Source organism: Ictidomys tridecemlineatus, chromosome 3 (genome assembly GCF_052094955.1).
Source record: "Ictidomys tridecemlineatus isolate mIctTri1 chromosome 3, mIctTri1.hap1, whole genome shotgun sequence".
Taxonomy (NCBI): domain Eukaryota; kingdom Metazoa; phylum Chordata; class Mammalia; order Rodentia; family Sciuridae; genus Ictidomys; species Ictidomys tridecemlineatus.
In genome coordinates, this window is record NC_135479.1 from 202,631,626 (window position 1) to 202,658,778 (window position 27,153).

The 27,153-nt window shown below is 38.2% G+C and overlaps 1 protein-coding gene and 1 long non-coding RNA gene across 8 annotated transcripts in view; one reads left to right on the forward strand and one right to left on the reverse strand.

The window, feature by feature from the left end:
• The window catches only part of LOC144376468 (uncharacterized), a 145,851-nt gene that overhangs the window by 103,741 nt on the left and 14,957 nt on the right, over positions 1–27,153 (forward strand). Inside the window, exon 2 of the long non-coding RNA XR_013436989.1 lies at positions 17,229–17,502. This is a non-coding gene — a long non-coding RNA (uncharacterized LOC144376468). The remainder of the gene's footprint in view (positions 1–17,228; positions 17,503–27,153) is intronic.
• Positions 1–27,153, reverse strand: part of Grik1 (glutamate ionotropic receptor kainate type subunit 1) — a 378,046-nt gene that overhangs the window by 86,659 nt on the left and 264,234 nt on the right. For all 7 annotated transcript variants that reach the window (XM_040286974.2, XM_040286973.2, XM_078044517.1 and 4 more), the window contains exons 5-7: positions 23,148–23,201; positions 21,122–21,295; positions 11,930–12,073 (exon numbers count right to left, since the gene is read on the reverse strand). In XM_040286974.2, coding sequence (XP_040142908.1) covers positions 11,930–12,073; positions 21,122–21,295; positions 23,148–23,201 — 372 coding nt within the window. The remainder of the gene's footprint in view (positions 1–11,929; positions 12,074–21,121; positions 21,296–23,147; positions 23,202–27,153) is intronic.

Sequence of the window (27,153 nt, forward strand, 5' to 3'; positions counted from 1 at the left end):
GGGATAATTGTGAAGGGGGATGGAAGAAATAAATGGACATTGACAAGTGAAAGAATTGAGAGGTGTCCCCGAGAGACTCCCTATGGCTGGACACCATGGGTTTGCCATCCAAGCTGCAAGGATATATGATTTTCTTTTTTTTTAGCTTCAACCTTGCCACCTGGCCTAGGGGGAGGGGAGGTAGATGATAGAATTGGTCTAGCATTGGGTTTTCTTAGGTAGGTGTAGCACAAAAGTGGGTGAAAGAAATAAAGATATTGATAAAAGATTAATTAGGATGGATCAACAATGTGGTCTAAATGGTTTTGGAAAGTAAAAGAATCTGAAAGGAGGTGGATAGAATAGGCTGGCTATAAACAGGAGCACTATGAAGTTGGGTCTTTATACAGCAAAGGCATAGTATGGATAGGGAGGTGAGCAAGCTGGAGGGCTTGCAAGGCTATAGAGCTACTTTGTTGAGTAAGTTGGCAATATCTGGTTGTGGTTGACAGAGTTTTAAAATGAGCCCTAGTGAAGCACGTCCTGATGATACTGTTCCCTCGAACTTGAGTGAGATCTGAGGCTATGATGCATGTCTTTCTATATTGATTAGGTCATGTTAAATGGCAAAGGGGATGCAATTAGTGTAGCTGTCAATGGGACTTTTTAATCAGTCGAATTTTCTTAATAAAAAGTGTGTGACCCTAACTTGTGATCAAGAGAGCCCTTAAATGGAGGCTGAGAAGACAGAGACTTGGTCTCTTCTGATCATGAAGAAGCTAGCTGCCACGAGGCCACAGCTGCCAGAAGTCAATTCTTCTAACAATCATGTGGGCCTAGAAGAGGACCTTGGGTCTTAGCTGAGACTGCAACAGTCCAAAGCAGCAACTTTTTCAGCCTTCTGAGATCCTGAGAAGAGGACCCAGGTAAGGCTTGCCAGACTTCTGATCTATAGGAAGTGTGAAACAATAAGTGGATGTTGTTTTAAGCCTCTGAGTTTGTGGGTATTCTGTGTAGTGATAATAAACTATTCTCCTGGTAAAGCAGAAAATGAATCTGGGCGTATAGTCCAGAACTGAGCTGTTATGGATTAAACATTTGTGTCTCCCCCAAATTCATGCCTTGCAGCGCTAATTATCAATGTATTAGCAAATGAGGCTTTGGGGTGGTAGTCAGGTTTAGATGAGATCATTAAGATGAAGCCCCTATGATGGGATTGGCACCTTATAAAAAGAAAAAGAGACACCAGAGCCACCTCTCTGATGTGAGGATGCAGTGAGAACACAGTAATTGGCAAGCCAGATTTAAGGCGTCATCAGAACTTGACCATGACGGCAACTTGATCTTGGACTTCTTAGCCTCCAGAACTGTGAGCAATATGTATCAGTTGTTTAATCCACCTCTTCTACAGTATTTTGTCATGTCAACCCAAGTGGATTACGATAATTACCCAATATTGTGGCTAGGGGTGACATGTGGCTGTTGAGTACTTGAGCTGTGGTTAGACAAAGCTGAGAGATGGTTTAAGTTTAAAATAAATCCTATAGATAAATTGAAGAAAGACCAAGAGAATAGAAGAAGGAGAACAAAGGGAGGGATGAAGGGAGGAAAAGAGGAAATATGGAGACTAAAACAGAGCAAATTATATTCTACACACACATGATTATGTCAGAATGAACCCCAATATTATGTACCTATAATGCTCTAAAAAACATAAAAAGATACTCAATTTAAAAACTTAAATACAGTAAAATAACTCATAATAATTTTTATATTAATTTTATGACAAAACGATAATATTTTTGGATATACTAGTTTGAGTAAAATATATACTTTAAATTATCTTCATCTATTTTTTACTTTTTAAAAGTGAGTACTAGAAAATATAGTATATATGTAACCCATGTTACATTTTTAATGGACAGTGCTGGCCTAGAGCTGATCTAGCTTTTGTGCATAAATCTAGATGTTCACCACAGCATTGTTCGGATGTGAAAAAAAAAATAGGTAGCCAAAATATCCATTCATAGGGCAATGGACAAGTACTTTGGAACATGTTCAATGCCCAAGATTCTCACTCTGTGACTCTTTTACCCTCCTAATGTGCAAGCCTACCTCTTTCTTTTCCTTCAGGGATTTATGTACTTAAATTTAACTCTTCTGGAAGCTGTTTTCTAACCACTTTGCATAATATAGAAATTCCCACTTCTTTCTTGAAGAAGTTCTACCTTCTTCTGAGTCTTTTTTAAAAAAAATGATTCTTATCATCACCTGAAGTACTATATTCCCTTTTATGTATGTCTGATTCCCTTAGGTAGAGTATAAGTTCCATGAGAGTGAGGACTTTGCTCATTATTCAGTTCTCTTGTCTAGAATGGTGTGTGCTATCTATGGTATTCAATAAGTACTTATAGAATCCTGTATTTCAATGGAAATGAATAAGATAAATAAGTGTGCATCAATGCAGGTATATCTCAAATTGTTGGTTAGAATACTGCTCAGCGAAAAATCTATAGACACAAGTACGTGTACATATATACATACAACACAGGTATATACATATATATCCCCATAAAAAATATACATTCACATTCCTCCATTAATATGATGCATATGTGCATATATATGTATATGTACATGTACTAATTTAGTTAATTAAACATGTTTACATGTGGACACACACATACATGAAGGAAATTATTTAAAAATGTGGTACAGAATGAGACATTAGTAGCTGAATAGAAGAAGGAAGCTAATTGACACAAAACCCTGATGTTATAAATACAAATGATATTTAGAATCATATAAATTAGGAAGTATTTGGTCAAATCTTCTGCCTTGTTAATACCTCCTTTTGACATTTCTGGCAGGTGATCATTCACTTGGCCACTGATGGGCTATTTCGGGGACAAGTGTCTTAGTGCCTTATTATTGCTATGGTTTGACTATTTATGGCCCTTCCAAAACTCATGTTAAAATTTCATTCCCATTGCAACAGTATTAAGAGGCTTTGGCGGTCAAGAGATAATGAGCGTCCTTAAGAAAGGACTAGAGGGAATTAGCTAGGCCCCTTTTGCCCTTCTATCTTCTGCCATGTGCAGATGCAGCAAGAATGTCGTTATCAGATGCCAAATGCAAAGGCCTTGATTTTGGACTTCTTGGCCTCCAGCACTGTAAGAAATAAATTTCTTTATAAATTACTCAGTTGCAGACATTTTTATAGAATTACCTATGAACTAAGAGTTATATGTAAGACAATGTATGTAACTGTTAAGAACTATAAACTCCCAAAGTTTAGAAACTCATCTCTTTTCTTGGTCCAGAGTTGAATAGGGAATTTAGGAAAAGACCTAAAAAGTCCTTTGGGTCTAAGTGTCCTAAAAGTGGGAGGGTGCTGGGGAAATGTTTTCCTTTAACCCAGGGCAGACTAGGTAGACAGGTTGAAAAATAAGAAGCCAGAGTGCAGAAAATTTTTAAGACATACAGAACGAGAAAAAAAAAATGGAACTTTTCCAAAGAGAAAAAATTTAACTGAGTTTTCTGGCCACATCCAATGTCATCTAAGCAATCACGGGACAACTTGTCCTAGCAAACAAAATAAAATAGCATGCAATAATGAGAAGTGTTCCTCAGTGGAGTCACAGTAGGATTAAAATATGTCAGAGCTTATGTTTCTCCAGGATATAACTGTTTTTTTTCAACAGTGCCATTTTTTATCTAGTTTGTTAAACCATTCAATACAGACCTGCTAAAGAAAATTCCAGATAAATATTAAGGTATATGTTGGTGCCTCAGTAAAGAATTTGATCTTTTACTATTTGAATTTTAAAGCTAGAATTTAAATATTCAGTTTATATATTCAAGTTTATTATCTTAATCCCATCAAAATTGAACCAATAAATTATATTTTTATAGCAAAACAGTGGCAGAAAGCTGCCCATATTTTTTTATAGCTCTCAGTGACCTTCTATACACATTGACGTTTGGAAACAATTCTTCATTCCTATGCAGTAAATTTATTTTAGAATAGATCAATGAGGAACTATTGATATAGTTTAAAAATAAGTATTAGTTCAGCAAAAATTTTTTACGTGCTAGATTTTAACTTCCTGTGTTCAGTTCAACAAGCATCTTTTAAATGCCTGCTGTTTTTAGGCATGGTGCTATGAGGACACAAAAATTAATTGACTTTTTTCCTGCCTCAGAGAATGATCTTATAGTACCTGAATGAAGCGTGTTAAGTGCTAACAGGGAGATGTGTAGGAGCTATGGGATCTAATGGACGACTATCCTTAAATAGAAGTTGAGGAGACACTTGCTAGAGAAAATGAGTTCTGAGTAAGAGTTAGCTTGAGAGAAAATGGAAGGCAGACTTTCTGGGCTGAAAAGAATATGACAATAGGAATGTTATTTGGTGGGTTTTAGTCAGGAAAAGAAAAGTCATCAGCATCTACTATATGTGGAACAGGATGGTAGACATAGAAAACCACAAACAGATTTGTATTTCTAGAGGACAGACTATCCACAATGTACTCATATTTATGTGCATGTCTTTGTATATATGTGGGCAATAGTTATAAAAGGGTCAAGACTCAAAATAGAGAGTCTAGTTAGAGGCTATTTTAATATTCAGGGAAAGAAAGAACAAGGGAGTCGGCAGGGAATGGTGTTAAAGAATATTTAGGGCAGAAAGTTGGCAGGACTTAAACTACAATATGATTAGAGGCACTCCCAAAATTGTCAGGGAGTGGGTGCATGAGTGTCCAGATTTGTATCCATAGCACCTCAGTGGGAATGTCCTGGGTTAGAATAAATAGGACTGTCTGGAGGGGTTAGGAGACTTTAGCTGAAAGATCCCAGGCTATGCCACTGGATGTTAAAGGGCTGAGGAAGGCATGCAAGCTTCCAGTGAATAAGGATCCATTGGTTTGTGTCAAAGAAAGATCAAGAGAGATGGCCCAACAGGAACTCATGGAATCAAAGGAAGTAATTCAAGAAAGAGTTAGCTTCAAAACTCTCCCAGTCCATAGAGACATGAATTTAAACTAGTCACCAAGCTCCAAGGCAGAAGTCAACCTAGCCAAATACTAACTGTCCTATGTCTTTTGGGGGCTAGTGGGAGGTACAGTAGCCAAAGAAGTAAGAGAAAGAAGAAGAAAGAGAAGATAGTCTACCCACTCTCACTATTTTGATAGAGTCATCCAGCAAGTTTAAGCACAGAGGGGGGAGAAATTTGATGTTGAATCAAGTTGGACTACTGTTTCATATCTTTGACTTGGATTTTGTAGTCACTAAGTTGAGGCTGTGCTTCAATACTAAGGGACTCTAAGACTGTCATTGCCTTAAGGATATTAAAAAGTCATGAAATGTCCCCATATTTTCACTGAATAATTTTAAATGTGAGGTGGGATCTCTATTCACCTCACAGATTGATTCTTTTGCGGAGAAGAAATTTTTTAGTGTGAGTCCATCCCATTTATTGATTCTTGATTTTAAGTCTTGCACCACAGGAGTCTTATTAAGGAAGTTGGGGCCTAATTTTGCATGATGGAGATTAGGGCCTGCTTTTTCTTTTATTAGACTCAGGGTCTCTGGTTGTATTCCCAAGTCCTTGATCCACTTTGAGTTGAGTTTTGTGCATGGTGAGAGATAGGGGTTTAATCTCATTTTGTTGCATATGGATTTCCAGTTTTCCCAGCACCATTTGTTGAAGAGGTTATCTTTTCTCCAATTCATGTTCTTGGACATTTGTCTAATATAGGATAATTGTAATTTTTTCGGTTAGTCTCTGTATCCTCTATTCTGTACCACTGGTATTGGGAGTAAATCTTTACCCCTCACACATCAGATAGAGCACTAATCTCTAGGGTATATAAAGAACTCAAAAAGCTAAACACCAAAAAACCCCCAATAACCCAATCAATAAATAGGCCAATGACCTGAAGAGACACTTCTCAGAAGATGATGTACAATAATCAACAAATATATGAAAAAATGCTCATCATCTCTAGCAATTAGAGAAATGCAATCAAAACCACTCTAAGATATCATCTCACTCCAGGCAGAATGGCAGCTATTATGAAGACAAAAAACAGTAAGTGTTGGCGAGGATGTGGGGAAAAAGGCACACTCATACATTGCTGTTGGGACTGCAAATTTGTGCAGCCAATATGGAAAGCAGTATGGAGATTCCTTAGGAAACTGGGAATGGAACCAGCATTTGACCCAGCTACCCCTTTCCTCGGTCTATACTAAAGGACTTAAAAACAGCATACTACAGGGACACAGCCATATCAATGTTTACAGCTGCACAATTCACAATAGCTAAACTGTGGAACCAACCTAGATGTCCTTCAATAGATGAATGGATTTTTTTAAATGTGGCATATATACACAATGGAATATTACACAGCAGTAAAAGAGAATGAGATCATGGCATTTGCAGGTAAATGGATGGGGTTAGAGAAGATAATGCTAAGTGAAATTAGCCAATCCCCCAAAACCAAATGCCAAATTTTTTCTTTTATATAAGGAGGCTTATTTATAGTGGGGTATGGAGAGAGAGAATGGGAGGAATAGATGAATTCCAGATAGGGTAGAGAGGTTGGAGGGGAAAGGAGGAGGCATGAGGTTATTAATGATGGTGGAATATGATGATCATTATTATCCAAAGTACATGTATGAAGACATGAATTGGTGTGAATATACTATGTATACAACCAGAGATATGAAAAATTGTGCTCATATATGTCATAAGAATTATAATGTGTTCCACTGTCATATAGAAATAAAAAATCAAAAGATTAAATAAAAGGAGAAAAATTTTTTCAAAATGTGAGATTGGAGCAAAAAATAAGTAAGTGGATTTGCTGTCTTGGTAGTTATGTTTGATGTGCCAGTTGCATGGTTCCTAATTGGGGGAGAGTGCATTTCAATAATAATCAATTTAATAGGAAATGTACTTTGTTGAGTCATTTTGTTTTTGTGTGAGAGTGTCAAGAGGACATCCAAGGAGAAGTTTCCAGAAAGGAAGGGACTGGGTGAATTTAAACCTAAGGGAGAAGTTAGGGTTATATCAAAGGAACATCTCTTGAATGAATCAATTTTCCTTCTAGCTTTTGTGAGTGATGATAACTTCTGAACCAAGATGTCTACAATACCTTTATCAATAATCTTTGTGAGTTTATCTTTTTCAATTAAGCCTACCCACAGCTGCCAGAATAAACTATCTGAAACATCATTTTGTCTCTGCCTCAAGAACAGTAGCTTCCTGTCAATCATCAATCAAATTTGAGTTTCTCAGATCAGAAAGCAATTTCCAATTGTTTTTCCATATTTACTTCAATTTATTTCTCACCACTTCTTCATGGATCACTCCATACAGGCCCAACAGAACTCCTATGATTCATTTATACTTCTGCTTTCCTGGAATCCAACTGAAGTCTACTTAAAAACTTCACACAAGCATGTTTAATGTAAGATTCAGGGAACTCCTGAGATTGCAGAGGAATTTGTGTGCATTTTATGGGGACAATGGATTGGTGCATCCATCAATTTTGATGGAGGTTCTGAGACCCAGAAAATAATTAAGAACCACTGATTTAACCTAAAATATCTGGTTGTCTGTTTTGGGCCTCATTCATTGCTATTGTCGGCACCCAAGATGAGAGAGCTTTCGAGAATCCTCCAGTGTTCGCCTCCACCAAAACTGCTTCATAGGTTACCCCACATCCAGCTTCTATGGCACTCGCTTATGGTATTTTGTTACAGCAGCCTGAAAAGACTTAGGCACTCAACCTGGCTGATTGTTGCCTAGTGTCCTTTCACCCACCTCTGAAAAATCATGTGTGTGGTCTATGATCCAAAGTTCCCTCATTCCCTGGTATGGTTGCCATTCACCTCCTGTATGCTGCATGCCTGTCTTCAGGGAACCCCTGATTTCCTACTGTCCTTTTTGCAAAACACTAGTATACCATCCTAAACTCCAGTCAAAATAACAATGACATGACACCAGAAATACTAACTGCAAACATGCAGTGCTTACATTATGCTTGGCGATATACTTAATGTTTTCCATTCACTACCTCATTTCTCCTGTAGAATTTATATTAGTGAATGGCAGAGTTCATATCTGCCATTTTGGGGAAGTACTAGCCTGTGTGATGACAAGTTACCACCTTCCATGGTACACACTTTTAACAGAACCTTCTATTTGATGGTAGCTACTCTTTTCTGAGCAACAACTGCATGACAGACATTTTGCTAGGTTTTACATAGTATCCACACAAGCATGTGCAGTGTATTACGTGTAATCCACACAAGCATGTGCAGTGGATATTTTTATTCCCATGTTATAGAAGCAGGAATTGAGTAACAAAGAAGGTAAATAACTTAAGTTCACACTGATATACACTTCCCTTGAATCTCAGGTCCTGGGTTGCCAGTGCTAAGCTAAATGGGTTGGTGTATTCCTAAGACCCCTGCCTCACTGTCCCATTGGAATTCATGCCTGGAACAGGACTGGTCCAACCCTTTTCTCTGCCTTCTTGAATTGTTTCTGGATGTGAAATTCATGCACTGAGTATATCCTAGAGCAATTACATTTGCATACAGGCTATAAGCATGTGTTCTTAAGTTTTTTTGTTCAATCATTAATTTGATAATAAATTCATATGTTATTGGGCACTTACTCTTCATCCATTGTTGTGAAAATCTAGGAAATTGAGACTGGAATAGCCTAGCTTGAAAACAGCCATCCCCCTCAAAAAAAGTGACAGTGTAATAACAGCTGGAGTGGAGGTAAGGAACCCACATTTGTGAGTCAGGGCCAGCAGATAGGAACTAGTGCTTGCATTGAGACATAAAGTATTATGTAGTGGAGGATGGAATTTTCAATCAGAGGGAAGAAAATTTAACAGGATTATATGGCAAGTTCAGGGAGCCCAGCAGGTTTAGCAAATGTTGGAGACTGGGAAGGAGATGAGAGAGATGGCATGGGGGATCAGAGGCAAGATCTCTAGAGACTCCTATAACCTGATCAAGGGTATAGGATTTACCCAGTAGTATAGGAAAGCTTCAATAAAACCTATCATTTTCTAACAATGTAGAATTTATATTAGTGAATGGCAGAGTTCATATCTGCTATTTTTGGAGAAGGACTAGCCTGTGTGATGACAAGTTATAAGAACATACATAGAGAGTTGAGAGTATAAGCATTTGCTTAGCATGTGTGAGGCTCTGGATTCAATCCTCAACACCACAGCGTCTGTGTGTCTGTGTGTATGTGTGTTTGTGTGTGTGTGTGTGTGTGTGTGTTTCAGAGTGTAAGTTATACATATAATTTACATAATGGACTACCAGTAATTCTTGTTGAATGGGAATTTATCATTTCTTAAAACATACTTGTTTTGCAAATGCCTAGCAACCTAATCTAACACTATATCATACTCACTCATGCTTCAAATGTTCTTTTTTTTCTCTCCCCTGTCTCCACTCAGCTTCAAACACTGAATGATAGGCAACTTGAGATACACATCCGAAAGGCTTCCTGATTCTGAATAATGTGCATTTATTAGGGATTAGTACACGTGCAACCACCTCTGCTCGGGAAGTTTACCTCCTGTGACAAATTTGATCTTCACCCTATAAATTCAATCCGCTGACTTGCTCTTTTACATTCTTTCTAATTCTAGTTTTGGAAAGTGAAACTCCTAAAAGAAAGGACTAGGGGAAGTTTTAGGACTAAGTGCCTTATTTCATGTTTCCTAATAAAACTCTGCACTTGCAAAGTTTTGTTGAGTCGTGTGCTCATCTAAAGAAACACCTGCGTTTTCTCTTCTGCATGTTTTAGTTCGTCTCAGAATTTCCTCTGTGCCAGTCTTCCAACAGGCTGGGGCATTGCTCCCGGTTACCCACTCCCACAACCCATCTTCTCGGCAGGTACCTATATCCCTCCAAAGGTAGCAGATGGCTCTGTATCTCACGAGACAAAAGAGAGGATGTGAACAAAGGTGATGAGGATTGCTGATGCACTCTCCCCCACATCCTCCCTATCACCTCCAACTGTGGAGCCCGAGAATGGGGAATTTGCTCTTTGGAGTGAATGAACATAAAATACTTTCTTGCTTTCAATATGGTCTCTCATGCTGGAGCTCATTATTTCTTTAAACATGCCTAAATGGAGCTTGGTAATTTCACCTTCTTATGCAACTTAAGTACAAGCAAAAAGGTGCTTGGGGTGCTCTGAGTGTTTGATCTCAAGCTTTTATGTAGTTTTTGCCTCTCCTGGCACTGGTACGAGATAAAAGGGAACCAGCTGTTCTCGTGTTAAAGATCAAGGTAATCAGGATGGCAATTGAGGACATAACCATGATCACTGTGGGAGAAGAGGAGGCCATGTGATGTTTTTCTGTTAGGCACAGTGTGTCAGATTTACGTAGCTGTCAGAAAGGGCATTTCATTTCATGCCTATTTGAGATTTCTTTGCTGTTGTTGTTATTGTTTGCCAGTTTTAAATTCCTGAAACCATTCTCTCAGTCAACTGAATGAGGCTGTTGCTAGTGGTTTGTTCCCGTGCCAAGGGAATAGCTAATACCTCAAATTCTTTTTGGGCTTCTACACTGTTCTTCATGAGCAGTAGTCTTCCTCTTTAAGGATACAATAATGCTGAGAGGTAGATAGTTGTGTTCCCACGTAGGTTAAATAACCTGCCCAGACTCTATTGCTCATGAGAGTTGGTGGAGCTGGGGATATAAATGGAGGTAGTCACTGTTGGGACTAGGATGAAGAGAGGCACAGTGTTTAAAGAAGTCCTTCTCAGTCTTGTGCAAGTGCAGGGGTTACTCCTAAAACTGAGGGCTTCCTTCATTCATACCCCAGTCCCAGTCTTGAAAGCAACCTTGTTTTGGAGGCTGGGGACTTACTCCTGACACATCCTGCCAGTTTGGTCCTCACCTTTATGAATTTGAGTCAGCCTTTAATGGGAAGTGGATTGAACAGCTTGAAAGAGGGTCTGCAGGTGCTGAAGAGACCAGAAGAGATTGAGCCCAAAGCAGGCATCTTTCCTTAGGATAATGCATTGGTTTTTCTCTTGTACTATCTCCCCACCCAATTCTTCTCACCTAGGGGGTTTGACTTACTCCATCTTCCTCTAGTATGGAGACCAAAGATGGTCTTTACTTGAGAGGCAAATCTCTGTATCCCACAGAGAAAAGACCAAAGCCTGTCACAAAATATGGTGCATGGTTAGTCCCGCCTGGCTGTTCCCAAGAGTCTTATTTTATGTTGCAAAGCCCATAAAGATCCTAAGGTGCAAGTTGGAGACAAATTTAATCCAAGACACCATACATATAGAGTCTTGTGTTCGCAGAAGAGTGTCTTTGGAAGCAAAGTTACACTGCTATAAAGAATAGGACATTGTGGGGGATGGTATGGGATCCCAGGACACTAGGCAAGAACTCCCCTTGCCCTGTTGTGCTGAATAAGCTCAGTTAGGACTAAAGTCTTCTCATTGGTTAAGAAATTGTAAAATAATCACAGTACTATTAAGATAAAGAGGTAGCTTTATGGGTCCTGATAGCCCAAGTTTTAGGAGCCACAGGAATCATGCCTGATAATGTCGAACCTTTCTTTTTCTGTTACCCTTCAGCAATGAACAAACCCTCCTCTTGACTTACTACACTGGGAACAAGCTCCCATGAGGGCCTGCAGTAGCTGGCATCCTGGATGAAATGCAAGAGAGGAAATCATGACTTGACAGCTTCTTTGAACTTCTCAGCATCACATTAGAAAATTCGTAGCAGTTTTCTAGGCAAATCTTTGACACTGAGACCTGAGAGGACTGGATGACAATGGCTTCCCCTCTCCTGTAAGCATCATGCCAACAGAAGCATGTGGGAAAGAGCAGTGCTGAGCTGAGGGGCTGTCTGGGCTGCAAGAGACCACCACTTGCCTCTTTGATCAGGTTCATAAATCTGGGTCCAAGGCGCCATGGCTTGTGTCGGTGGCACTGTAGGGAGCTGACAGTCAGCTGCGAGGCCCGGTGGGAGGCAATGGCCACCATGTATACGGCATCATACATCAGAGCTGCCTCAGTCTGTGGAGGAAAACACACATGAGATCTTCAGTTCCACCTCTCTTACCTTCCTTTACCTCTGTGTCCTGCTTCTTCAATTTAATGTATCTGATCTCAAAAACAGCTTATTATTCAGCTGTACAGTTTTCCTTCTCTGATAGCTCTTTGTCTCCAAAATAATACTTTGCACTCCAGAGCAAATTGGAGTCACATCTCTTTTGTTTGGAGTTCTTTTTTTTTTTTTTAAAGAGAGCAACTCAGATTAGCCACAAAAGACTTGATTCAGGAAACAAATATTTTTAAGCATCTTCCATGTTAAGCATGGTGTTAAGATCAACTTCCCTGAGCTAGAAGTTACAGAAGCTCACAATTTCACAACCAGATTTTGTCTCTCAGAATTGATCTACATTTATTTATGTATTTACTTGTTTATATTTGGTAGAAAGAAACTCCTGTAAGTAAAACTAATAGGTGATTTCTAGATAAGGATGCCTATGTCACTTCTGTTTACCAGGGTTGAGAAAGCTGAAGTCAGAGAATTGAGTTCAAGAGCAAGTTTGGGAGACCTTCTGAGGAATAGCCATGTGAACTAGAATTTGCTGGCTCAGGCCAGCAGGTATTTCCCTGACAGAGATTGAAAGTAGTCATTCTTCCTTGGAGCTGGGCATTTTCTTCCATTCCTCATGAAATTCTTCTCATTTGCAAAGTTTTATATGATGCTTACAGAATTTTATAAGATATACTGCTCTGTGGTTTTCTTGGGGGATAAAATATTAAAATACCTTCAAATTTTACTGGAGGGGTTTCATTGCAACTTTAAATACATTATTAACTCATTTGAAATTCTCAACTCTCCAAAATAAGCAGTACAGATAGATAAAGCTATTTATTATGTGAAAAAAATGACCTCTAGGCAGGATATTGATTTGTGGAGGGCCATAAGTATATAGTGAATAATTGTCAGAGTTAAGTCTAGAATCCAATTTTTTTTTTTGCAATTAGTTGATTCATTCACCACTTGCTATGCATTGATTATGTCTTTATGGAGGTGAAAGAGAGAATAGAGATTAATATATATTTTGTCTTGTCAATCTTTGAAGCCTGATACCCCTATTTTTAATACTTATTTTTCTGTGCATGCTCAGTCCATTTCGTTTTTATTCTGATACAGGATCTTGCTAAGTTGTTTAGGACCTTGCTGACCTCCTAAGGGGGCCCTTGAACTTGCCTCCTGCCTCCACCTCCTGAGTCACTGGGATTAAAAGCATGCACCACTGCATACAACTCCTAGAACAGTTTGTGGTACATAAAACCAATTTAATAAATTTTCACTGAAGGCATTAATGTTACTTAATACTATCAGATAAAATAAGGTGCATAATCCCAAAATAATAAAATAAGGTGGAAAATTCCAAAGTTTTAAGATTAATCATTTCATTCATACCTATATAACATGCAAATATCATATAGAGGTGGTGGCTATTGCTAAAGCTTAAAAATGCTTTATAATTTCAATTCAAGATTGACATAATTCATTTTGTAGGTGAGAAAACTGAGGCTCATCGAAATTAAGTGGAAAAGTCTACTCTGCTAATCAGTTGCATGGCCAGGCTTTAAATTCATGGCTACTTCATTCTAGCACCCATTGTTTTTCACCACTCTGCCATTTCAAATTGGATTTATTAGGAGAAAGCAAGCTACTGGCAGATTGAGATCTTATAAAATGCAATCAAGAGCATTTATTGAGAACTTATTGTATTTCAAGTCCTGTTATGAGTCCTTTAAAAACACTAAATATTCACCATCACTTTTACTCCATTATAGAAAAGAAATGAAGAGGTTAAATGGTGGGAAAACTAAACTAGTGGTGGGAAAACCAATACTGAAGCCCCAGAATTTGGTAACGGAGTGTATGCTCTTATTCATGAAGGTGTGTTACTTTTTAACCAAGTTACTTGTCCAACGATTTAATCATTACAGTAAAAGCACAATAATAGCTAATATTCATTGACATTTTTCTACATTCCAGGTACCATAAGCATTTTAAGTATGTTAGAACCTTTAATTGCTAAAAATCAAACTTTTGAAATGGGCATTGTTTCCATTTACAGACTCTTTGCTTCAAGTTGTATAGCTGGTAAGAAAAGGTGTAAGAATTCCAACTCAGAATGAAACTCAGACACTCATAGCTGCTACACTGTGGCAATCTGGACTTTTTATCAGCAGAATACACTCTTTTACAAATTTGAATGTGCAAATTAGTATCCATGGGTCATTCCTTTCAGGACCCTCTTGGATAGCAAAAATCTGAAGATACCCAAGTCCCTCACATAATGGTGCAGTATTGGCTTGTAACTTACACACATTCTCCTTATATACTTTGAATAATCTCTAGATTATTATAACACTTAGTACAATGTAAATGCTATGTAAATAACTGTTACACTGTGTTGTTTAAAGAATAGAAAGTAAAATTCTCAGATGCTCAGATCCATATCTCTCCCTTTCTTTCTTTCTGTGTGTGTGTGTGTGTGTGTGTGCGAGCGAGTGTGTGTGCACGCGCACAATACTAGAGATTGGACCCAGATGGGCTTAATCACTGAGCTACATCTCTAGCTCTTTAATTTTTATTTTGAAACACTGTCTTGCTAAGTTTCTCAGGCTGGCCTCTAATTTATGATCCTTCTGCCTCAGCCTCCCGAGTAGCTGCGGTTATAGGAGTGTGCCACTGTACCCAATTCTCTTGGATGTTTTTTGATTCACTGTTGGCAGAATCACCAGAGGTGGAACCTATGGATATGGGGAGCCAACTGTATTCATTAAATGATTGAGCGACTGATTTGATAGAGAAGTGTAAACAGTGAAGTTCTAATGGTCTGAATTTTCCATAAACTTAGTTTAGAATGAAATTTGACTTTCCTTTTCAAGCTGCCTCCAGACTGGTATGGACAATAAAATGGTTCAAAATTATAGATCTGATCAGTGCTTTTCAAATCCAAAGAAAACCATTAATTCTAAAAGCATGCTACTCCTTGACATAAAATGTGTTTTAGATAGGGGAATATTTATACTATAGAGCACTAATAAACCACTGTGGCATGTCCTCCTCTTTTCTGTTTAGTGCTGGAGGGATGCATACTGAACAGAAACTTTCAAGTCATTTTTGGTAATAGGTAATGTAATAGACATTGGCTAGGTTTAAAATTTTCTTCTTCCAAATGTGTTTATGCTCACATTTTATATATATGAAATATATAAAATATATAAAATGTGGTGAAATCACATTGCTCAGTGCTCCTAAGAAAACCTTTTTACCACTACCTGGATCATGAAATAAGAATACACAATGTTTAGTTATTGCAATTTGTAGGAAAGCATTAGCTCAGCAGGCTTGGGGGTGCCCAAGGCCTGCACGTTCCAAAGAAAGGACAGCCCTTGACTGGCTCCTGGGAGATGACTTTTAAGCCTTTGGAAAATCTTATCTGATAAGAGAGTTTCTGGATTTCTGGGGTCTTGGGTCACCCAGACAATGTACACTAATGTGATTATGGTATGTGCCTGGGGCTCTGAACCATGCTGTATCAATTTTATCTCTTGAAGTTTTGGAGACTGAGGTTATCTATGTGGGTGCTCTATGCTTATGTGAATGGCCTCCAATTATGACATTGGACACCAAAGTTTGGGTGAGTGTCCCTGGTTAGTAGTACACCATGCACATTGTCACACATCATTGCTAAGAACTGAATGCTTTCTAAGTGAGTTCACTAGGAAAAACCACATGGAAGCGTATGCCTGGTTTCTCTTGAACGCAACCATTTGTGACTTTTTCCTGTGGTGATTTTACTCTGTAACTTTTTATTGTATAAATTGTGAGTATAAGTTCTATGAATCTTTTGAGCAAACCATCAAACCAAGGATGGCTGTGGGGACTCCTAACACAAACCAATAATGTCATCTCACCTTTGGGACAGGATTATATGGCCTTATAGTATTCCCATGCTTTGCTGCCTACCTGGGATTATAAGTGCTAGTGGGAAAAGCTGGAAGAGATTGGAATTCTGGAGAGAGATCTACTCTTTGGAGAGCAAATGGGCAAGAAGCTAGGTTTCCTATTTTCTGTCCCAATTTGGAAACATTTGCAAACCTGATATGAATGGACAAGGCAATTTTCTAGTAGAGAAGTGCTTCCAAATAACATCCTTTCTTTCTAATTTCCTGACCTGTCTCTTTGGCTTGGTGTTAATAAGTTCCTCTATTAAAATCCAAATTATCTAACCCATGGTAGCTTTAACAGGAATTTCCCACTTAACACAGTTGGCTATATTTCCTCTTTTCTGAGACTTGTCTCATTGAAGTGATGAGGATCTGGGTACTGGTGGAGGACTAGTACTTTGCAGGAGCCCTGCTGAGGAGCACATGCCTATGGAAGTGGATGCTGCTGAGGAAGCCAAAATGGCAGAGGAGGAGGCATTGCTCATCCTGAGCACCTGAACACCCAGGAGGTAGGGAAGAGTCATCCACAAGTAAGCAGGATTTGGAAATGGGTTTGAGAAGGTGGTGAAGATATCAACACATATTCACAATCAAGATATTCAGTAATTAGGACAGCAACTCCAGCAGGTTTAGTGAGGTTTGGCAAAAGAGGTTGACATAATTTAAATCTCAGTGAACATTTACTGACTTTTGAGAGAGACTAAGCAATAGGTGAAAGAGGATTGTATGTGGAGGTGGAGAAAATAGCTAAGTCATTGCACAGGCATACAAGGTCATGCAGGTCCCAGGTAAGGTTCCATCATGGGTTACTGGTACAACACAAGGGGTGGGTCTCCTACAAGTAAATAGACTCTTTCTTGAATAAGGCAGAATAGGATTCCGCCTTGGCATTTCAGAATGTCTTGTTCTTTTGTTGACTACTGGCAAAACAGCTAGTATTATAAAATAAATTCTATGTTCTAGAAGGTTTGTGTATGTTCTCTGATTTAAGTGGTGGAATGATATGAGAAAGTATTATTATACAGATTTATAAGCCAACAGACAGACTCAGAGAGGCTAAATAACTTGCTCAGATCACCTAGTTGTATTCAGGAGATACAGCCAAGTCCTAAACCTAAGCTTTCCTCACCTGAAAGATCTTCATTTTTCTACTAATCCAGCCTCCTATTGTCTTTCATTACAGGAGTAGCAGTGGGGACTCAAGGTGTTTTTTCTGAAGATATCTTCCCTGTGGACCACAATATGGGAAATGGTACATGGCAGAGATCAGGGTAAAGCTGCTGACTCAACTTCACCCTGTGAGTGCATTGGAGCAACTGAGAAGGCAGATGGCAAATCAGTGTTTTGTGGCTTCTGTGCAGAATTGAGTTATTCACAGCTTTGGTCCCCCATCAGAAGAGAATCCATGTGAGTGGAATGGGCCACTCCATTATGCTATCTATACCCAAAGCCAACAGGTAGGAACAAATTAAACATAGCGAAAGGAATGAATGAAGTAGATTTAAAAAAGAAAAGTACACTAAACTTCCCAAATGTTAGCACTTTAATTGATAAAACGTCCTTTTTAAATCTCAAGATGTTTTTTAATAGTGAGTTCTAGTGTTTTCTAACTCTATTCACTCAGTAACAGTTTTCTTAATTGACTAATTTTAACTGTATTTTTAAAGTCAATATGTTTCTCTTTAATTAAATCTATTTTTAGGTCTAGAGTCAAGAGCTTTTGAACTTGGATATGACTGACATCTCTATTTTCAGACTTGAATGTGTTTTGACATATGTGAGAATATTCTTTGAGATTTTTTTTTTAGTGTATGAATTTCTAAGACTTTTTAAATAAAGGACTTAAGGGAAAATAGGAAAGTCTTAGGATAGAAGTCAAAACATATGGGCTTTTCTAATATTATTTCCTAATTACTATATTATATATTTATATAAACATCTCTAAATGTATGTGGCACCTGGAAAAGTATGACTATAAAAGGCTACCAGGAAATTTACCTTGCATAATAATAGGAAAATAAGTAGGATTTTAGAGAATATAGTTCTCTTATAGTAATGGTAGTACTCACAATTACTTATGGTAATGACATTAAGGCTGGTTAGTTTATGAGAAGTTTTAAAAATAATCATATTAATTTAAAGTAACCTCTATCTACGTTACTCATGCAGATTTTTCTTCTTCTTCTTCTTCTTCTTCTTCTTCTTCTTCTTCTTCTTCTGTACTGGGGATTGAACTCAGAGGCACTTGATCATGGAGCCACATGCCCAGCCCTCTTTTGTATTTTATTTAGAGACAAGGTCTCACTGAGTTGCTTAGCACCTTGCTTTTTGCTGAGGCTGGCTTTGAACTTGGGATTCTCCTGCCTCAGCCTCCTGGGCCGCTGGGATTACAGGCATGTGCCAACATGCCTGGCTATATTTCTTATTTTAGGGACTTTCTTTAGACTTTTGTAGAAATATTTCACAGGTATTTGACTATTTTTTATTAACATAGTGTATCTCAATGGAAGGTTAATTCATATTCATTTAGTACAGTAATGCCTCTGTTAACTTTACATTTACTTTGTGATAGGCCTTTCTAGAGCTGGGGACAGAGTGGAGTACCAAAAGAACAATGTATCTGTCCTCGTGAAATTTATAGTCCTGTAGGGAAAGGCGCGGAACCAACAAACCAAAACATAGGGTATGAAGCCATAAGGGTTATGAAGAAAAGGCAAGGTGGACAGAAGAACAGAGAAGAGCTACCAATACATGCAGCTATGTTCATAAGTCTCCTTGGAGAGGCAGCATTTGAGCAGCCTGGATAGTGGGGGGCTCTGGGCAGGGGGAGCAACAAGCACTTGACATGCAAGAATGAACGAGTGCAGGGTCTCATATGGAGACCTAATGAAACTGCAACCCAAGGGCTTGTCATTTTTAAGCTAGAAAAGAAAAGAGTTTTAGTAGAGGCAACTGAAGATTTGTTAGCCTTGGGCCTGAACTTGGGGACATGAGGTGTGCCCTCTTGGCCCAGTTCAGTGATTGGTCCATTGCATGTCCCCAGATGTGTGCCTTTCATGCTCCATGACTCAGTTTCCATTCTCTAAAGTAGCCACATTCAGGAAAAACAGGAGAAAAAGGTACAGGGCAAGGCAAAAAAAAAAAAAAAGATAAATAATGAGCAATACTCTGTATCACATTGTCGGTTTCAAAGTTATACCTGCACAACTGTGGGTTCAGATTGTTAGTGGATGCTACATCCTATTACCTCCTTTTTTTACTCTTTGACTAGTATTACTCTGATCTAGTATTGTTATTCTACCCATTTTGCAGCACTGTGGTGAACCTCCTTCTTCTGGTCTAGTAATTCCCCGCTTTCCTTTTTATAGTTCCTAATATTAACAAAAAGAACTCAGCCTTGAAACGCCTCTCTAGGTGGGATGACAGCAATAAACCCTAAGTAGAGTAGGGTGTCTCCTGTCCTTTGGGACTCAGCTCTGCTGTGCTTGCTGCCTGTAAGCTTGCCATTAACCCAGGCCACTGGAAGCCTCACCTTAGCGATTCCATATAAATTGCAAAGCTCTGTCTCCCTCGTTCTCTGATCTTCCTCATCTCGACAGATATGTATGAACTAGTCTGTCAGCTCAGTATAATTGAACACACAGCTACTTTTTTTGGGTAAATTAAGCCATACTTGTGATGAATATTTAATGTTTGGCATGAATCCATAATCTCTGTTAAAACAGCTTCAAATGATAACTCCTTAGTTATATATACCAAGCACAGGTAAAAATGATTGGAAAGCTCACCTTATGATAGAAATCTTGTTGGAAGGCCTGGAGGTGGGTAGAGGATTTTGAATCATATTTGAATTCACTAGAATTACAAATCCAAGAGAAAGAACAGAAAAGCTGACAGTGCCTCTCTCTACTGTTTTCTCCCTCTCTGGTGTTACACTGATATTCTCTACTTATTCAAAGCAAAGTTTTAAATCTCCTCAAGGCTCATTTGTACCAAAATGCTTCCCGTCATTATCTCTCAGATCGCTGTGTGTTTTATGAGTTATTTCAGGTTTGAAAAACAGTCAGGAACTCTGAACATGGAATCATCCAGAACCACCAAATTCATTCATTTATTTCTTCTTTTCATTTGTTCCTCATAGGAAAAAAATCCCAAGTTTATTTCTCTGTGAGATGATACCTTTTAGTTATCAGTAAATTGCATCTTAAAAGCAAGAGTGCTTCTCTCTATGATTGGGAACAGAGAATGAAATACTATGCCAATTTAAAATGCTATTACCTGCTCACATTCCCAATATCTTTCCCCTTAGATGCCACTGCTCCTACATGGAAAGTATTTTTTTTAAAAAAAATTATCTTCTTCATCACCCAGGGAGCTTCGTTAGAGAAATGAAGTGAGGGTAGGTACATTTGACAACAAGAGACAAATGATGTTAGTGAGGGTCTCTCTTGATGAGGCAGTTTGCGGTTTTCCTGTTCAGTAGAGTACCTCTGACTTCTAAGGAGACAGGCTTGGCATCTGCTTCAAGAGCAACATATGGCTGGTGTTAAGCTCTGTCAGTGTCTGCAGAGATGTGCCTATATGTATCCAGGGCAGGGAGAAAGTGAATGCACAGTCTGTATGCAAATCTGGCATTTTTCCACATCTGCTTCCACTTGCTGAGATGTGGCAGAAATAAGGAAGGCAAACTCCTTCTGCCTAACTTTCATAGGCAGGTTGTTCCTTCTCTCCCCCCCCCCTCCCATGGCCACATTCCCAGGGGCAAATCTCTCTTCAAGTGCCCTTGCTTTGGTTCCTGCTTTCTCTTCATTTGGTTGATGGCCGTGGCTACCCTTATCCACTCTTTTATCTGAGGCCAGTAGAATTGAGAAGCTTTAAATTAGCAGATTTTTTTGATACTAGCCAGGCATAGCCTTTCAAAATACACAAAAAGCCTACTTCTTTTTCTCTCATACATGTGAGAACATACACTATAATATCATTTTCTCACAGTCTACAAGGCATACGAGATTCTTAGCCTGGTCCCTTGAGGAATTCAAGCATTGTCTCAAATGATTTTATTTTAAAACTACTTACTGTCATCATTCCATCCAAAAGACCAGTCTCTGGCCTTGGGGGAGCCTGCAAGCGCTCCATGGACCACTTCTCGATGATGGATGACACATGAGGATTGTCAATGTTGAGCAACCGGAACCCAGTCATATTGACGCCACTGTACCTATAGAGCTCCAGATCTAAAGCAAATAAGTCCTGTGCAGTATTAAAAATGATAAAAATGAAATGAATTAACATCATCTTCTTCTTAAGTTATTGCCGAAGCAACAAATAGATTAAAACAAATTGGCAGCCATTATCACACATTTCTCATTGTTTCCCATTCACATGCTGCCTGAGAAACTCTAAGAGAGTAAGCAGTTTTCATTTTTATTCATTTTTCTGCATTACCGTTAGCACTTAGATACAGCAAGAAGAGGAATTTGGCTGTCATTATAGGTATATCCTTGGGCATAGAATGTGACATTCTGCGAATCTTAGAATTGTCTTCCTAAGATGTAGTGTTTGGGGATCTGGAAGGGGTCTTTGTGTCCATTTGGTTCAGTGTGTTTATTTTATAAGTGAAGAGACTGAGGTTCTTTGTGGTGACATGGCAAAGTTAAGAATGATCCACTGGTCAGTTGTAGTATCACCTTTCTCCATCATTTGCTGTTTCAGGCTGTTCCAGGAATTCCCATGGAGGTGAAATTTGGAAATTACATATTTATTTGATAAGAAAATCACTCCTGGCCAGAAGAAATACCTTATCTCTAGCTCGCTGAAGATCCCTCATATTCCATACAATGAGGACATAAAGAGTGCTACTGAATATGTGCTTAGAATAGAATCAAAGGGTTCTGTATACTAGAGTACATGGGCATGTTATCAGAAGAATATCTTTGACAGTGGAACTCATTCCCTTTTGTACAATGCTCCATGGAAAGGATTTAACCCACCAGCTGGGTATAAACTAGAACTGTGTAGACTGACTCACATTTATAACAGACTATCATGATCACTTCAAACTGTTTTCTTATATCCTGCACCCCACGTCTCCACCCCAGCCTCAGTAGCACCAATGATTTTTACAACTATCCAAAAGCATTATTTTCATGAGATCCTTTGCACCTCTGGTTACTCCTAGAGTTACTTGAATCAGCAAGTACTACTTCCATGAAGAGGATGAGTAGGAAAGTTCCTTGGTCTTTGTTCCAATTTTTTTTTTGATTCCCCTACTCAAATAGCTTAACTTGTCAATTTTATTTGAAAAAACAGTACATTTACTGAATGCCCCAGAATATGGATAGATTTTGTTCAATATACCCTTATGTATTAGAAAAAGAGCCTGATTCTATGTTTCCTTTCATATAAGAAAGTGTAGAGTGTGGCATGAAGGGTCTTGTGGGAACTAGTTGGTGTTCATGTGATTGATTTCAGAAATTGATTGAATTAAAGTTATCACATCATTTTGTTATATTAAATGCCCTAAATCATTTTCTGAGAACTGACAATGTCTCAAAATTTAAGGCAGCTCATTTCTTTTTTTTTAATTTCTAAAGTTTAGAGCCATAATTTTTCTTAATGATGCAAAATGTTCAATGTGCAGAGCATTTCCCAAATTCCTCTTCTTGATGGTTTTCCAAGTACTTGGCAGGTGACTCTGGTTTAAGCCTGCTGTCTCCTGGACACAGGCTGGGAAGCTACATCAAGTCAAAAAATGCCAAGACACACTTCAGTGTACTTTCTAACGTTTATAGAAATTGCAAATGATGCTTCTGTATGAAGAGTTTGCACTTTGTTAGTTTCTGTGTAGTGGAATTCATCCCTTTCCAAATGCACAATAGATTGATTCTAGTTAAAAGAGAGGTGGAGAGGATGTTAGGAAAGAACAGAAGAAAAGAGATAAATAAACCTACTTTTCCACATTCCTGAATTTAGAAGATTCTTAGGAAAGTAAAGCAAATCTACTTGACAACATCCTGCCATTGACACCAGAGGGATTGACTTTAAAGTATTGTGTGGAGGACTTTCCTATCATGTAGAATATACTTCTACCAGATGAGCTTACCAGGGTTGTGAAAAAGTAGTGATAGTACTCCGTCATCATGCCCATGAACAAAATCTGCAAGAGAGAAATAGGAAGGAATCAGAAACACAATTATAACGAGAAATAGGTCATTAGTAAGGTAGCTGTAAAAGCCTGGGAACATAGAACTGGAAGGGGCTTTAGAATTTCACAGATCCTGCAAATCATAAACCCAAGGCCAATTAGTGACTGGCGTGGAGCAAGGCCATTGACCTCCATCCCACTTACGTCCATTATGCTAGCATCGAAGTAATAGGTCTGGTGATGGAATTTAAAACTAGCTCGTGCTCAACAAGTTTTATTTTTGGAGTTGTCCAGAGTGGCACGGGGTTTTGTCTTTCCTATTGCCTAAGTTTCTGAGTAATTCTCTGCTTAGAAATATAATTTATTGTTTCTTAGTCTTGGTGCTAGCATGACGTGTGCTTTGGAGTAGGACGCAACAAATGTTGAAATGGTACTGCTGGCATGTAGATGTACCTAAATCAGGATTTGTAGATGAGTCCACCTGTGAAAGCTCTCTTGATCCCTCTCCCATATTGTCCCAGAAAAATGAGATGAGAAGAGAGGATGCGTTTGCAGATTAAAGGATAGGAATTGTCCTAAAATCATTTTCACACTGTCTTTAAATTCCGAACCTTAGTAGCCTACTTGGAATATTGATGGTTTCAGAAAATCTGTGAAAGTGCAGATTATTTTTTTTACTTGGAAAAGGAGAAAAAGGAAGTGACTAGAAAGCACAAGGGTACCAGTCTGGTAGGCTGTGATCTTATTTTTGGACGCCTGAATATAGTGTTAATGCAGAAGAAAAAAATTGAAAATGTTTTCCACATCTTTTAATTAAGGAGCAGGTTATCCAAAGGACTACATGGACACTATATTTTAGTCTTTCTAGAGGGATGAATGAAGAAGATGTACACATCAAATTTCTATTACCAATTTTCCCACAACTCTGTTCAATTCTGGATATAAGTGAAAATCTGTTCTGGAAGCTTTGAAATTAGAAATTCTTAGGCTCCACCACTGAGACTTCCTGAACTGGAATTTTGGAGAGTGGAGCCTGTAGTGCTTGAGAATAACTGCTTTATAGTAAGCATGTACCCTTCCATTAAAGAACAAAGATTTTTGGAAATTTGATTGATGAGATGGATTGAAAAGGGCTTGAGAAAGGCAACACAAGTTATCAGAGTTCCTGGAAAATACCCAGAATGTTTAAACTAGAATGATTTTTCATGAAAGGGAATGAGGAACGAACAAGATATTCAGTGACAGCACATAACATAGCATGAACACTAATCAGATACTTAACATCATCTCTGCTAACATGTGAACCTGAGGAGTATTTCGTGAAATTGTAATGTCCCGAAGGTAAGACAAACGGTAGGAAACTCTTGCTGTGAATCAGAAGCCAACGGGGCATGTAAGTCACTCCGATGGTGATAACAAGACCAGGCGCACAGAGGGATTTTTAAAAGGTGGACTTGCTTTAGGGCCATCAATAACATTTAGAGCCATGCATGGTGAGGTCTTGTTAGCTGGTCTCTTATATCATTCCAGCATAAAGAGCTGGCCTGCCAGGGTCAGTCAGGAATCCAATTTTTCTCTTTGGTCATTAGACAGTGTAATTGCAGCCAAGACCACCTTCTGAAAGGAATTTGGAGAAGTTTTATGTTGAGTGTAGAACTGGATGCTAAGGTTGAAATATTGTTTCTGGAATTACAAATGAAATACAAGGGTACCTGGGTTTACTGCTTTCACTTGGGCAGAATTTTCTTTTTAAACTTCATTATAGAGGCTTTTGATCCCCTATTGAGGGCATAAGTACTTTTCTTTTTCTTTTTTTTAAAGCAGTCATTTAACTCATTATTTTTATTATTGTTTTTATCATTCCTAGAGGCAAATACTCATTTGATATGCCACTAATTCAGCATTAGAAATGAGACGTGAAATTCGGTGAATAAGCAGCCTACAGGCCTGCTTTTATTGCAAAAAGAACCCTTGGGTCCTCTAGGTACACTTTTTATTTGCTGTATCAGAAAAATCCCTGTTGTCTTTCTGGGTAATTGCTGGGGTCAGTACTTGCTGGTTCTTCCCTTGAATTTCTAGAAATAGAAATTAGAGAACAAGTGCATGAACTTCATTGGCCACAACTTTGTGGACTATTTAGAACTAAATGAATGAAAACTTTCGAGAAAGAACCACAAGTATAGTGGCACGGAAAATGATGCTTTTAAAACAATTGTCCTCAATTGTTTGAGTGATCTGTAGACTGTTTGGAACCAGCAGCCCATTCTTCTAATAGTAGCATATTTTATAAATAAGAGCATTGCCTTCACATTATGAATTTCTCTTTGTGTGTTGGTATTTCAAATAAAAGTCATTAAGGGATTAAGAAAATGTCACATCAGGATAAATGTCAGTTTTAAAAATAAAAGGTACAATCATAATATGGAGAATTTCCTAATAGCTCTTTGTAAAAATGACTTTTTCTTCAGACGATTAGTTTTGAATTCTGATACTGTGTTTTTCTGCCGAACTGATGAGGAAGCATGTATACTTCACCAAGGTAGTGTTGTTACAAACTCGTTCTGGCACTCTTTTGATTATTTTAATATGCATGTCACATATACTGCAACATAATAAATGTGGCTATCAATACAGTTCATATTGACAGCATAACCCATAAAAAGCTTCCATTAATATGTTCTAATAATGCTTGCTTACTAAATGAATCATCATTATTAAATATTTTTATATTACATTATTGAATTAGACTGATAAATAGTAAAAACATAGCCCTTTTGATAACTTTAAGCATCAAGGATGGGGTGGTATTGAGTATCTACTATTGATTCTAGAAGATACCCAGTGTGCACATCATTGGTATTGTTTGTCACTTTTCCAACTCAAGGGCACATGACAGGATTGTATTTCCTGGATCCTTGTGCTTATGTGTTCTGGTCCTAGCCTATAAGGTGGGAAAGGTATTGCTATTTGCTACATCATGGTCCCTGGCATCTGAATGGCAGGGTTATTAGCACCAGAACAACGTGTTCTTTCAAATAGGTACATTTTTTTTCCTGTTAAATAAATACCATGAGTCATGTAAGTGATTTTGTTTATAACTCTTTATTGCTAGAAAGGTTAGGGTCCAAATTATGGGTCTTCATTAGCAACTATTCAGGGATACTATTGTGGGTTAACATCCTCCAGCTTTATGTTTTTTACTCAGCTTTCCCTTTGGTGCCAATGCTTTACTCGTCTCACAAATACTTATCACTATTTTTTGGCATATGTCTTCCTAGGGTGCTCCAATTCTTTATCCTATACTGTTGGGATTTTATACTATTCTCTACTATGAATAAATAATCAAGGTTGGAACAAGTTGAAAAACATTTTTTTTTCCTATAAAAAGAAGTGAACTGTGTAGCTGGGTTGGGTTAGTGTAACAACAACAACAACAACAACAGGCTTCCAATCCAATAGTTCTCCCCTCCACTCCAGTGATCACCATTCATAATTCATCATACTCTATATTATTATGGAATCAATTTAAGATCTCAAAAGAAACCAATACCAAAAGATGAGAAGTCCTGTGCATTATGACATTCCATTCTACCTATGTAGCATAACCCTTAAACTAACAAGGGAAGGGTAGCCTGTGCCTATTTTAAGGTTTTCTCTGTTTTCTGCTAGTGAGCTGGGACATGTCACACAAATTTATTTATTTCAGTGGCAAGACAATAATTATTGCTTTTTTTAAAAAAATTTGTAGTTAGAATGCATCTGCAGGAGGCAAAATTAAAACTCAAGGTTACTTGGTCCTTGAAAAGGCAATCTAATGACTCTATTGATATCAGTATACCTGGAACACACTGATTACTAATAATGGTGATCTCATATTGGTTCCGCTGCTTACTGAAGTTTTTGCAACCCTAATGAACCCTGTTTCTTAGCAGTATTGGCCCTCCTTGGTCTAGCCCTGAACCCT